A 14935-nucleotide genomic window follows, 5' to 3' on the forward strand; every position below is an offset into this window, starting at 1 on the left:
TGCAACTTTGTTCTGGCCGTCACAAACATCCTGTAATCAGTCAATAATTGTGCATAATTTAAAGTAAAAGGAGAAAAAGCTGGAAACGTTCAGCAGATCGGGCAGCAACTTGGACAGTCTCAGTTCAGATACTGGGTCTTCCACAGTTTCTCTTTCCACAAATCTAATCTGATGAAACGAGTTTCCAGCACTATTATTTCAATTTTATACTGGGCAAGACATGATTTAACAAAAAGATCGTGATAAATTGAATCCGGTTTAGTTGCAGGGGACAATGTGAAACGTATCCCCGGTATCTGGTGACTCACGCCCAGGTTTTCCAGCCTGATCATTGGTCCAGTCAGATGACCATCAGGTTCCCATTCTGCCATAAGTTGACGCAGTGTTAGTTTTTGAAATCTGATTGGCCGAAACACTACATCATATTACCGGTAGCAAGGAGTCCTGGGAGAGTTGCTGTTTGGACTGTAATCATTGAAACTACTACTGTCTCCTCATTGTGAATTATTTTGCCTCACTATCGGTGTTTATTAACTGGAAATAGCAGAGGATTTATTAAATGCAGCCTGAGGTAAGGTAAAGGCAAACATTACAATTTTAGTTTCAACGTTATAAAATAGCTGTGTGTTAATTTTATATCAAGTCATTTTACGGGAGAATGTCAGCGTAGCACTCTGTCAACTGAAGTTTAATTGAAGTTGGATAACGCAACAAGACAATGATCCAGAAGACAAGAGTAAATAATAGAATAATTACAAAAGAAAATTAGAATGGCCGAGTCAAAGTCCTAACGTTAATCCCATAGGAAAGTTGCGGAATGGGCTGAAGCAGCAGTTCCGTCGAGGAATCCTACCTCGAAGCAGCAGTTCCGTCGAAGCAGTTTTGTAAGGCGGAATGACATAAAATTCTTCCAGGCCGATGTGCAGGAAGATCAGCAGTTAACGGAAGCATTTGCTTGAAGTTATTGCTGTACGGGGGATTGGGGGCGCGGCGGGGGGGGGGGGGGGGGGGGGGGCTTCACACCAATTAATGAAAGCCAAGGTTCACAGACTTATTTTGAACAAGTACATGCAATATTGAATGATGTTAATATTGTCATAACGAGACTCACAGCGTTTTAAATTGACTCTGTTGTTTACATTTTCGGTCACCTTTGGAGAGCCGCTTTCTGCATTGCCAGGATAACAGCCCATGTGACCGGTACGGAGTGGTAAACATTTTTATCGCGCTCTCGTCACCGTTGCTCAGTGAGAGTTAGTAGCGTCAGGAGCAGATGTAACAGACTGATAAAGGGGTGGGGATGATGCTGTGAGCATTGACTGTGTGTACTGAATAATTCCTGTGTTGGAATGAAGAGAAAACTAATGATGATCCCTTTTCCCATCTGGTTCCATCTGCTCATTCCCCGCGCATCTTGTTCAACCTCTCTCCGGCCTGTATCCCACCACCTCAATGACAATCTGTATCGCATCAATAATTACAATTTTATTTTCAACAGTACAAAATGGCAAAGTGTTAATCTTGACAACATTTAAAGTGAGTCTGTTATTTCATTTAATTTTTGTCATTTTTGGAGAGCCACTTTCTCTGTTGCCAGGGTAACAGCCCATGTGACTTGCAGGGAGTGGTGCACATTTTTATCGCTCTCTGGTCACGGTCCCTGAGTGAGAGACAGTGGCCTCGGGAGCAGATGTAACAGACTGATAGTGGGGTGGGGTAGATGTTATGAGCATTGACTCTACCGACAGATTTATCCCTGTGTTGGAATGAAGACGAAACTAATGAATGTGGGCATTACATTTGTGCAACTTTGTTCAGGCCGTCACAAACATCTTGTAATCAGTCAATAGTCGTGCATCATTTAAAGTAAAAAGAGAAAATGCTGGAAACGTTCAGCAGATCGGGCAGTAACTTGGACAATCCCAATTCAGATACTGGCTCTTCCACAGTTTCTCTTTCCACACATCCTATCTGATGAAACAAGTTTCCAGCAATACTATTTCAATTTTGTATCAAAAGCATTTTATTCCTGTTAGCCTACAGGAAATATGATGGCCAATTATGCTGGACAAGACCTCACTTAACCATAAAATAACGATAAATTGTGTTCAGTTTAGTTGCCAGAGACAATGTGAAACGTATCCCTTGTATCTGGTGACTCACGCCCAGGTTTTCCAGCCCGATCATTGGTCCAGTCAGATGATCATCAGCTTCCCGTTCTGCCATAGGTTGATTGAGTGTTAGTTTCTGAACTCTGATTGGCCGGAACACTGCAACATTTTATCGGTAGCAAGGAGTCCTAGAGTTGCGGTTTGGGCTGTAATCCTTAGTACTTATACAGATGGGACACGATGTTCCTCCTTCCAAATGAATCAGAAGTCTCGGGCATCTGGGCATTAGTTGTGGGTATATCCCTGAATACACCACTTGCTGTGAGATGTGTGGACGATGTGCGAGGCTTCTGGCGTCGGTAAGGGACAGGTTCAGCTGTGTGACCCTATGAGGCTGGGTCATGGGATATCATAGTTTTAGATCAAGTAAAATGGACCCGGGGGTCACCTTGCACAGGATTATGAGGTGTTGAGCGAGTATTTCTGGTCTGTGGGTTCATTGTTCAAACCGTGTAAACAAACCACAACTTTTCGCACTAAATTGTTCCTGTATCAATTTGCCTGTTGTTCCTGGGAAGCTGATCAGTGCAGTTGTTGCTAACAAGGTCCACATGAATAATCTCAAGAATGATCGGCTTTATGTATGAGGAGCATTTGATGGTTCTGGACCTGTGCTCAATGGAGTTCTGAGGGACGGTGGGGGTGGTGTGGGGATGTATGTTTACGTAAACCTACCGAATGCTGAAAAGCCTAGATACAGTGGACATGGAGATGATGTTTCCATTAGACAGAGAGTCTGTGATCTGAGAGCACCGTCTCAGAACAAAGACGCCTACTTTTAAAATTATGATGACAGACAGGCAGACAGACATACTTTATTGATCCAGAGGGCAACTGGGTTTCGTTACAGCCGCACTAACCAAGAATAGAGTAGAAATACAGCAAAATGAAACCAGAAATAATTAAATAATAATAAGTAACTTATGCCAGGGGAAATAAGTCCAGGACCAGCCTATTGGCTCAGAGTGTCTGACACTCCGAGGGAGGAGTTGTAAAGTTTGATGGCCACAGGCAGGAATGACTTCCTTTGACGCTCAGTGTTACATCTCGGTGGAACGAGTCTCTGGCTGAATGTACTCCTGTACCTAAACAGTACATTATGGAGTGGATGGGAGACATTGTCCAAGATGGCATGCAACTTGGACAGCATCCTCTTTTCAGACACCACCGTCAGAGAGTCCCCACAACATCACTGACCTTACGAATGAGTTTGTTAATTCTGTTAGTGTCTGCTACCCTCAACCTGCTGCCCCAGCACACAACAGCAAACATGATAGCACTGGCCACCACAGACTCGGAGAGCATCCTTAACATCGTCCGGCAGATGTTAAAAGACCTCAGTCTCCTCAGGAAGTAGAGACAGCTCTGACCCTTCTTGTAGACAGCCTCCGTGTTCTTTGACCAGTCCAGTTTATTGTCAATTCGTATCCCTAGGTACTTGTAATCCTCCATCATGTCCACACTGACCCTTTGGATGGAAACAGGGTTCACCGGTGCCTTAGACCTCCTCAGGTCCACCACCAGCTCCTTAGTCTTTTTCACATTAAGCTACAGATGATTCTGCTCATACCATGTGACAGAGTTTCCCACCGTAGCCCTGTACTCAGCGTCATCTCCCTTGCTGATGCATCCAACTATGGCAGATTCATCAGAAAACTTCTGAAGATGGCAATACTCTGTGTTGTAGTTGAAATCCGAGCTGTAGATGGTGAAGAGAAAGGGAGACAGGACAGTCCCCTGTGGAGCCCCGGTGCTGCTGATCACTCTGTCTGATACACAGTGTTGCAAGCGCTCATACTGTGGTCTGCCAGTCAGGTAATCAATAATCCATGACACGAGGGAAGCATCCACTTGCATCACTGTCAGATGCTCACCCAGCAGAGCAGGACGGATGGTGTTGAACGCACCGGAGAAGTCAAAAAACATGACCCTCACAGTACTCTCCGGCTTATCCAGGTGGGCGTAGACACGGTTCAGCAGGTAGCCGATGGCATCCTCAACTCCTAGTCGGGGCTGGTAGGCGAACTGGAGGGGGTCTAAGTGTGGCCTAACCATAGGCCGGAGCTGCTCCAGAACAATCCTGTCCAGCGTCTTCATGATGCGTGAGGTCAATGCCACCGGTCTGTAGTCATTGGAGCCACTGGGACGCGGCGTCCTCGGTACAGGGACGAGGCAGGACGTCTTCCATAGCCCAGGAACCCTCTGGAGACTCAGGCTCAGGTTGAAGACATGGTGAAGTACTCCACATAGCTGGGGGGCACAGGCTTTGAGCACCATGGGGCTGACACCATCCGGGCCTGCAGACTTGCTTGAGAAAAATCTCTTCAATTAAAGGACGGCTGCTGTGTGGAAACTGTTGCCGCAGATAGGGGTGGAGGCTGCCCTTTGCGTATATTTAAGGCAGATTTTAATATGTTCGTGATTGCTCAGTAGCTTCAGGGTTGCAGAATGAAGGCAGGAATATGGTGTTGGAATAAAAATCATGTTTGAATGGTGGAGCAGACTCGATGGACTGAATCATCTAATTCTCCACCTACATCTTGTGTCTGACCATAACTGAACGATGACTCCTTCGTATCCCATATCAGGCATTGGGAAGTGCGAGGGGAAATTTCAGATGTGTTCTTTGAAATCGCTATATTTGTCTTCAACATTTAAACTTCGATGAACGGAAATATTTGTTTTATCATTTGTATTGTTAATGTGCTTTATTATCTGTCTAGTTGAATTTGGAGCTTCGGTGAGAGATTTATTGGAAGAAAAACCCCAAATGGAAGCAAACCACGACTGAAGACGAGGGAACAGCAACAAGTGAACCAGCCCGAAGACTGAGAGCACCAACTGGAGAGAACCTTTCTGACTCAGGGTTTCCATTGATTCAGTCAGGAGAAAGTCTGGTGAGTCTCATTTACTCAAACACTGGTCCTTTAGACATTACATATCTATACAAAGGAAGGTAGGAAACAGTTGGAATGAGACTGAATGTGCCAGGTATGCCTCTGTCATACCCAGCTGCAATCACTTCAAGTCTGGTAATGTGTTGTCAGCAGCCCAGCTCTTTAAAGCCACTCACATTCCCTCAGTGTTTGCTCATTTCAAGCTTTTGCGTGTTTTGAAATAGCTTTTGGTCAGTTCTGAGTGGGGAGCGGGAATGAGAGGGGTTTGTTTATACTTACCTGCCTTTCAGAAATGTAATTGCTTGAATTTAATTTGTGCCGACTTACTAACTATATCCTATACATTCTCAACCAAATTATCGATATACACGACAAGTAGGAATGGGTGTAACCCCGGGAACATCACTAAGCACGGAACTCAAGTCCAAGAAGCAGCTTCTCACCGTCGGCTTTGCTTCCTAACAATCATCTGTTTTCAGACTCTGAGGCCCTGTAACAAACTCAATGTTAACAGCAAGATTAGATAGTAACTAATATAAAGAGGAACTTGCTGCTTCCTGAAAGGACGCGCATCATGTCTGATCCAAAGAGAAAGATCTTCCGTTGTTTACAACTTCATCCTTCCCGGTACGGTGCATCCGATAATCTGTAAGCCCCCAATCTCCCCCCACCCCGCCAATAGCCCCACATCCTTCCCATCGTTCACCCCACAATCGAACCCGTGGACAGAATCCCTTCACCCACATCCACACTCTCAACTTGGGTATCATAACAAACTGATCATACATTCCCGGCTCGGGCGGAAAACTGAAACCAGGCCTGCAGCACTGGCGACCCCGGACACCCTAGATGACTGGTTCAGTTCCGGCCCTTACGCACTGCAACCGACCTTCGATTTACACAAACCCGAGATCAGCCCCTTCCTCACCGCCGCCCGATCAGGAGAACCGCCGGCATCCGCTGGGTTCGGCACTGTGCTCTGATCTGTAGGAGGTCCCCGCAGCGCCACCTGTGGCAGGATGTCGGAGGGACAACACAGAGCGTTCGGGTGTGGGTTCATTCACTGTGACACCCTCCAAACTTCACATCAACTCCGTCCAACCGACTCTGGGAGAACTGTAACGACCAAGAGATATAATTCTTGTTAGCTATCAGCTGTCTGACTGATTCACTCACTGTCGTGGTGTTTAGATTGCCGGGAGGCAAGGACAGCAGGGACGAGAGGTTTTCTGTTAACTGAAATGAATCTGTGCTTCCTCTGCTGGCAATTCCTGTTTACAGCAGTAAAACTGTTTTTTATGAAAATACTAAACAACGAGACACGGCACGGACTGAGCCCTCTCAAATCAGATCACCCTGGAAACTCTTCCCCAGAAACATTCTGGGCTTTGTGTCCCAACTCGGGACAAGTACCACACCGCCCACTCTACGGACAACATGGCACAGCAGGACACCTGGCAAGGGACTTTACATCACACAGCATCGGATTCAGTGATGAAACCTCGTTCTTCCCCTGAAATCATTAAAACCTCCACTAACCAGCTTTTGAATATAAGCTCTCACCCACACGTGACGTCACTCTGGCGCCCCCAGATAAAAGCATAAAATACTGGAGCAGAATTAGGCCATTTGGCCCATCTGACCTCACGTGCCTGAAGGATGCGGTGATAGGCGAGGTGCTTAATGAATGCTTTGCTTCAGAGTTGCCAATGAGATGGACAGTGATTGTGATGTAGCATAGTAGCATGGCAGTGTTCAGAAAGAGGTGTTGTTGAAGCATCCAATATTTACCACTTTACGACAGGAAGTGAGGGAGGAGTTTACAAGGACATTGGCAATGATCTTTGTGTCCTCTCTGGCCACAGGCGTAGAAATCATTAGAGGATGGCATAACTTGTTCTGTAATTCTGTAAACGTATTATATATAATCCTGGGGATTATAGACCAGTGAGCGTCACATCGGTGCTGGGCAAACTCTTGGAATGGTTACTTGGGAAGAGGAATTTTGAGCATTTGGAGAAATATTATCTTACTAGGGGTTGCCACTTTGGCGTTTTGACGGTGAGTGGAGAAAAGTGTAGGGGAGGTGCCAGAAATAACTTTCCACAATAGATGACAGTCATGCACCGACATTTGGATCGGCAGAGTCTGATCAGGAGACACCATGGCATTGTCTATGTAAAATTGTGTTTAACAAGACTTCGTAAGTTTTTTGAAGATAAGTGTCAATATGGGTGCGGGAATGGATGTTGTACATTGAACTACAGTAAAGCCTTTGACAAGGTGCCACATGAAAGCTCTGTCTGGAAGATAAGTTCACATCTGGTCCAGTGAGAGAAAGTTAGATGGATTCAAGATTGCCTTGAAGGTAGTAAGCAAAGAGGGATGGTTGAAGGTTTTTCCTTGAAGAGGGACCACAAGGCTACAAGGTGGGACATTTGATATTCGTTATTTGATAGTAATGATTTGAGTACAAATGCACAAGGCTTGACCAGTAAGTTCACTGATGACACAAAATTAATAGATGGTGTTCATGATGAAGATTATCGTAGCTTATAGGGGATCTAATTGGATAAAGCAATGGTAAACAGATTGGAAAATCAACACGAGCAGCATCGGTTTCACGCAGAGTTTTGTGATGATGTGGAGGGACCTGTCAAAGGAAGTGGATGAGGCAACACAATTGTATAATTCCAGAAGCCGTTGGGATGTGAAGATGGAGTGAGGAGGCCAGTAGGGAAATGGGCTCAAAACAGGAAATTAGGACCATGTCTGTGGGCAATATGGTTAGCACTTTCTCATTGGGCTGAAGAGTCTGTATCTGTGCTCTGTTGCTGTGTGACTCTGTCAGAAGGATGCACCAGATATCACTGGACAGACATACAGACATGGTGTGGAAGTTGATGGAAAAGGGGAATGGTTGGTCCTTAAGCCAACTCCTGTTCTGATACAGGGGATGTAGGCTCTGTCATATTTATAAAGTAATCGTGTCTCTGACTCACTATCTGCTTGTGTGTCATTCAGACCATTTCCCGCAGGTGGAGCTTTTCTACACCGGGAACAAAGAGTAAACAAGAAAACAACAACCAGGATTCGTCAGTCGGAATCAAAATGGCTAAAGGTATGATAACAGGGATCTTTATAATTAAACTTCCGTCGTGTTTGTGCACAATAATTCAGATGAAGTAACTTACGCAGATGCTAAGGGGTACAGAAAAGTTTCATCGAACAGGGTAATTGAATCCCATGGAAAAGTGGTCTTGAATAATCGATCGATTTAACAGTTCCAGTGCAGGGACCTGTCACCGGTAATGGTAGAATTACTCAGGTCACCGTGCAAAGCTTCACCTGAGTGGAAGCAGCAGGGTTTCCTGAATCAGGTGGTTGAGAGTAAAACACCCACAAAAATGTGTTGTTTGTTACGTTAAAGTCCGGGTTCAGGGATTGTTGCACATCAGGGCCTGTTCGGAGGTGAAAGACATCTCCAACTTTCATTTATAAAATTCAGAGCGAGATGATTGGAGCATTTCCTGGATTTCAGGGACTGTGTGATAACACAACATTTCAGGTTTTGGTAGGGTAGCTGTCAACTTCCCCTTGGTTTTGTTGACGGCTGCGCAAAGGAGATGAAGGGAGTTTCCGATATCTGTTTTTTGTAGCCCAGCTGAGAACATTGCCAACGTTCAGAATTTCTGACGATCAGCAGACAGCTCATTGTAGGTAAATTTGTGGTGTGTTTCGGTGTTTTAACACCCCAGTGACTGTTTAGGCTGTGGACAAATGGTGAACGTCATTTTCTCAAAAGACGTAAAAGGAGCTTCAATGTTGATATGCTGAAATGATTTTCTCTGAGTCAGAAAATGTTCTCATCCGATTCAATCTTTTGTAAATAGAATATTCACTCTGCAATCTGTCAAGTACTAATACATCCTTCCTGTAGTATTGGTAACAGAACTGGTCCAAACAACAGATAATAACCTTGTCACAAGAGATCGCTGCGCCTGTATTCTGCTCTGCAGCTAATGATGGCAAGTCTGCTAAATGTCCACTCAGCACATTGTCTCCTGCAATCCGGTGGCTGATCTGTGTGTGACCCTGTGGAAAGAACAGTGTACGCCCCGTGGTAATGGTCAGTCTGTGACACTGTGAAAGGGACAGTGTGCGCCTCGAGGTAATGGTCAGTCTGTGACCCTGTGGAAGGGACAGTGTGCGCCCCGTGGTAATGGTCAGTCTGTGACCCTGTGGAAAGGACAGTGTGCGCCCCGTGGTAATGGTCAGTCTGTGACCCTGTGGAAGGGACAGTGTGCGTATCCTGGTAATGGTCAGTCTGTGACCCTGTGGAAAGGACAGTGTGCGCCCCGTGGTAATGGTCAGTCTGTGACCCTGTGGAAAGGACAGTGTGCGCCCCGTGATAATGGACAGTCTGTGACCCAGGGGACAGGACAGCATGCGCCTTGAGGTAATGGTCAGTCTGTGACCCTGTGGAAGGGACAGTGTGTGCATCTAGGTCATGGTCAGTCTGTGACCCAGGGGACAGGACAGCGTGCGCCTCGAGGTAATGGTCAGTCTGTTACCCAGGGGACAGGACAGCATGTGCCTCGAGGTAATGGTCAGTCTGTGTCCCAGGGGACAGGAGGCGTGCGCCTCGAGGTAATGGTCAGTCTGTGACCCTGTGGAAGGGACAGTGTGTGCATCTAGGTAATGGTCAGTCTGTGACCCAGGGGACAGGACAGCGTGCGCCTCGAGGTAATGGTCAGTCTGTTACCCAGGGGACAGGACAGCATGTGCCTCGAGGTAATGGTCAGTCTGTGTCCCAGGGGACAGGAGGCGTGGGCCTCGAGGTAATGGTCAGTCTGTGACCCTGTGGAAGGGACAGTGTGTGCATCTAGGTAATGGTCAGTCTTTGACCCAGGGGACAGGACAGCGTGCGCCTCGAGGTAATGGTCAGTCTGTGTCCCAGGGGATAGGAGGCGTGCGCCTCGAGGTAATGGTCAGTCTGTTACCCAGGGGACAGGACACTTTGACACAGCAGACGGAGAGTATGTGATTTAGGGGATCTGGCAGTGTGTAATCCGGAGGCTGATCTGTGTGTGACACTGGTGACTGAACAGTTTGTGATCCAGGGAGAATTTGCTTGTGGAAAATAATCCCAGTGATATTTCTCGGTATCAAGTGACACCATTCCATTAAGACCCCTGGTTATCAGTGTGTTCAAATACTTCATTGCCAGTGATCAGTAGTATTGTGTCCATCCTGTTCTGTATCTGGGAGTGGATGTGTCTGGTCACCGGCTTATTGCGATGGTCACCTGGCAGGAAGTGTGGATCACATTCACCAGCACAGTCCCACTCCAAATCGGGTCAGCGAGAGTCCAAGCTCCATTGTTAGATGACTCTGTGTCTGTTCTCGCTGGAATTTAGAAAGATGAGGGAGGGGAGATATCATTGAACCCTTTCGAATGTTGAGTTGCCCAGACAGAGTAGATGTTGAAAGATGTTTCCAATGGTGGGGAAGTCTAGTGTAAGAGGGCACAGCCTCAAGATAGAGGATCATCAATTTAAACAGAAACTTCTTTAGCCAGAAGGTGGCGAATTTGTGGAATTTGTTACCACAGGAAGCTGTTGGAGGCCGGGTCATTGAGTGTATTTAAGGCAAAGACCTGTAGGTTATTGATTGGAGACGGTATCAAATGTTACGGGAAGAAGGCCGAGAATTAGGGTTGAGGAAGGGAAAGAAAGGATCAGCCATGAATGAATGGCGGAGCAGATTCAATGAGCCAAATGGCCTACCTCTATACCTACGCCTTATGATCTTATTGTAGCCACACATTGTGAATCCTTGTTTTGATGAGCATTAAATCACTCTAGTACAACTTGTAATTCGTTATTTATTTCAGGTGGGAAATTAAATCGGGTACGGGAATTACTCAAGAGGTTTTCAGCAGGCAACTCACCGAGGGAAGATGATCGGCACCACGGAAACAATGCACCAAAGCAGGGTCAGATTGAGGGCAATGTACTAGTTGAATGCAGTCCGGCCGCAGAGGAGGAGGAGCAAAGTCAGCCCAGAGACAGTGACGTCAGAGACACCGATCAGGACCCTGGAACCAGCACAAGTGAGGCGACTGCCTGTCAGCTTGGAAGCTCATTAAAGACGGACCTGTCAAGTCCCCAACAAGGAGTTGGTAAGTGAAATATGAGGGTGATGTGTTCACAGAATGCGGCGGGGAGGAGGGTAAAAGTGATTCCTTGTTGGAGGGTTGCACAGAGAGGGAAAATACGTGAGTGTGGTACATGGTGTGTAGTGGGGCACCCGTTACCCAACTACAGGAAATGTACTACCTGCTCTAATTATTTCCAGGACGTGCATTGGAGGAACTGCAGCTGTCCAGATAAGAATTTCCGGGATAAGAAATAAGGGAAATGTGTTCCTCAGGATGGAGAGAGCATCTTTCGGAAGTGCCTCTTATTGACAGTCCCAATATTTATTCCCATCCTATATTGGAATAGGTGTGTCAGTGGGGTGGGCGGGGTTGCTTACTGGTAAAGTAATTTCAAGAGCATTGTTGGGTAGTTTTTGAGGCCACTCCTGGGGAAAGGGACATAAGTGTATACATGGCCGATGCCAGTGTGTTCCCCTATTGTACATCACTGGTCAAAGAACACCAGCCAGGTTGAACCACATTACCATCTGTCTGCTATAGGAATTCATCTGTCTATGAATCCAAAAGGCAATTCACCACACTTCCCAAGCATGTTAAGTTTCTGTATGAGCCTCCCATGTGGGACCTTGGCAAACACACGGCTAACACTCAAGTAGAAAATATCCATGTGTAACTTCATCCATCACATTTGTCACCACCTGGAAGAACATAATCAAGTTAACAGGGTCTCTCAAACATTCTCTCTTCTGATACTCCCATGGGGCAGAAGATATAAAAGGCTGAGTGTAAGTACCGCCGGCCAAAAGGACAGATTTAATACTGCATTTATAAGACTATTGATTGGCCACCATCTATGTTATTATTCGCTCTTAATAATAATGAGACAATTTTATGTTTAAAGTTACAACGTTGTGCATGTCATAGCTAATAACCACTCACTTAGACAACCTCAATATACTTACAGAACAGCAGAAAGAATGCTGTTGGGTATGAACGGATTTAAGGAACAACTGATAATACATTACGCAATTCTTTTAAGGCCGGGGGAAAGCAGAAATCTTCCAATGTTATATTGTCTATCAAAAACCATTTGATTCTGTCCCTCACTCGTGGCTAATAGAACTTCCTAATATATACACCTGATATACAACATCTGAAGCATTGGCAGACAGTAATCGCCCTATTACCCCAGCCACTCCCTGTTTGACACGCTGCCGGCCAGCAAAAGTTTCAGGATAATAAAAGCCAAGACAAATAGACTGAGGAACAGCTTCTACCCCAGAGCTGTGGTCTCCATCACACTATTCCCACAGAGCAATGACTGAAACTGTGAGCACACACATGCACACACAAGGACAAATACTTGCACTAACGGCACTTTATGCATTACTGTGATATTCTGGTGCTGCTGCAACTTATTTGCTGCGACTTATCTATTATATACTGTTTTTTATTCTATTACTGTCTTATTTTTACCTACTGCTTTGTTTGATTGCCTGAGAGGAAGTCAAACAGAGTTTCATTGTGCCTATGTATAAGGACAACAAAGATCATTCAATTCAATTCAGTCCTCTTCTTGCACTGTCTCTCAGTTTTTGAGAACAGCTCCTCTCGGCAGATTTACAGCTGTGCTATATTCTTTCCATTTATTGATCATTGACTTAACTGTACTTCAAGGGATATTCAGTAACTTGGAAATTATGCTGTATCAATATCCTGGCTTGTGCTTTTCAATAACACTTTAACAGAGGGTTCTCTGTTCTTAGACTCCTCCACCATACAAATCATCCTCTCCACATCCATTATGTCGAGGCCTTTCAAAATTCGACAGGTTTCAATGAGGTCATCCTCATTCTCCTGAATTCCTGTGTAGAGGGCCAGAGCCGTCAGACGCTCCTCATATGTCCCTCATATGGAAACTCATTCCCGTAAACATTCTCATGATCTTCCTTTGAAACCTCTCCAATGTCAGCACACCATTCTTTTTCGATAAGGAACCCAAAACCTCACATCACTCAAGGTGGGGCCTCACCAGTGCTTTATAAAGCCTCAATATTAAATACTTGCTTTTATATTTTAGTCCACTCGAAATAAATGCCAGTATTGCATTTGCCTTTCTCACCACCGACTCAAACTGCAAATGAAGAGAGGATAGACTCTCTACTTTCTCAAAACTACCTTCCCCTCCTCATATCTTCCGGAAATCTGGCCACTAAGCCTTCAATTCTGTTATCCAAATCATTGACTTATAATAGTCCCAACACAGATGTCTATGAAACACGACTAGTCACCAGTAGCCAACCAAAAAAGGAAACCCTTTTTCCCACTCTTTGCCTACTGCCGATCAGCCAATCCTTAATCCATGCTAGAACTTTTCCTGTAATGCCGTGGGCACTTAACATTTTCAGCAGCCTCTTGATTGGCAACTTGTCAAAGGCCTTCTGAAAATTTAAGCACACAATATCCACGGATTCTCCTTTGTCTATCCTGTTTGTTATTTCTACACAGATTTCCGACAGATTTGTCAGTCACAATTTTTCCTTGAGGAATCCATGCTGACCACGGCGTATTTTTATCATGTGCCTCCAAGTACTCGAAATCAACTACCCTTGGTACCCTTAAGGGTATTAAGTACCCTTAACAATCGACATCTATACCTTTGCAACCAGTGAGTTCAGACTAACAGGCCTATAATTTCATTTCTTCTGACTCAGTCCGTTATTGAAGAGTGTAGCGAGATTTGCAATTTGCCATTCCTCACGAGCCTTGCCAGAATCAATGAATTTCTGAAAGATCAATGCTGGCACTTCTACATATGCAGTAAAAAAAAAGCTTAGCTGGAGAATACAGAAATATCTTGAACAGTTTCTGCTGCTGTGGCTCAGAAGAGAACAGAGATGCAGTGATGATGGAAGATTCCTTAGTCGGAGGAACAGAGACGCGATTTTGTGGGCACGATAGAGAGTCCCGTATGTTACATTGCCTCCCAGGTGCCAAGGATGACTCGATTCGGGTCCACGGTGTTTAAAAAGGAGGGGGGAGTGAGCAGTACAGGTAGTAAAGGGTGAGGTGGTTCTGGTAAGAGATCTGAGGGAGCTAGGTAGAAAACGGGACAACCAGGGTAGTAATTTCAGGATTACTGTCATGCCGCCCAGCATGGGGGTAAATATAGGATGACTTGGCAGATGAATGCATAGCTAAGGAACTGATGCGGGGGAAGGTTCAGATTTATGGATAATTAGACTTCGTAGCCATCACAGCTTAAATGCCATCCATAAATTTGCCAACAACAGAGGCGACTGTACTTCCTAAGAAGGTTGGCGTCATTCAATGTCTGTGGTGAGATGCTGAAGATGTTCTATAGGTCAGTTGTAGAGAGCGCCCTCTTCTTTGTGGTGGCGTGTTGGGGAGGAAGCATTAAGAAGAGGGACGCCTCACGTCTTAATAAGCTGGTAAGGAAGGCGGGCTCTGTCGTGGGCAAAGTACTGGGGAGTTTAACATCGGTAGCTGAGCGAAGGGCGCTGAGTAGGCTACGGTCAATTATGGATAACTCTGAACATCCTCTACATAGCACCATCCAGAGACAGAGAAGCAGTTTCAGCGACAGGTTACTATCGATGCAATGCTCCTCAGACAGGATGAAGAGGTCAATACTCCCCAATGCCATTAGGCTTTACAATTCTACCGCCAGGACTTAAGAACTT

At 45.5% G+C, this 14935-nt stretch overlaps 1 protein-coding gene across 3 annotated transcripts in view; it reads left to right on the forward strand.

Moving 5' to 3' along the window:
* Window positions 1-465: 465 nt before the first annotated feature.
* Window positions 466-14935, forward strand: part of LOC140724327 (NACHT, LRR and PYD domains-containing protein 3-like) — a 34218-nt gene continuing 19748 nt past the window's right edge. For 2 of the 3 annotated variants that reach the window (XM_073038779.1, XM_073038781.1), the window contains exons 1-4: window positions 466-571; window positions 4895-5068; window positions 8093-8189; window positions 10965-11252. In XM_073038779.1, coding sequence (XP_072894880.1) covers window positions 8180-8189; window positions 10965-11252 — 298 coding nt within the window. In that variant the 5' untranslated portion in view covers window positions 466-571; window positions 4895-5068; window positions 8093-8179. Of the gene's footprint in view, window positions 572-2432; window positions 2471-4894; window positions 5069-8092; window positions 8190-10964; window positions 11253-14935 lie in introns of those variants that run through there. The other variant, XM_073038780.1, reaches the window with a different exon arrangement.

The sequence above is a fragment of the Hemitrygon akajei genome, unplaced genomic scaffold (genome assembly GCF_048418815.1).
Source record: "Hemitrygon akajei unplaced genomic scaffold, sHemAka1.3 Scf000188, whole genome shotgun sequence".
In the NCBI taxonomy this organism is placed as follows: Eukaryota; Metazoa; Chordata; class Chondrichthyes; order Myliobatiformes; family Dasyatidae; genus Hemitrygon; species Hemitrygon akajei.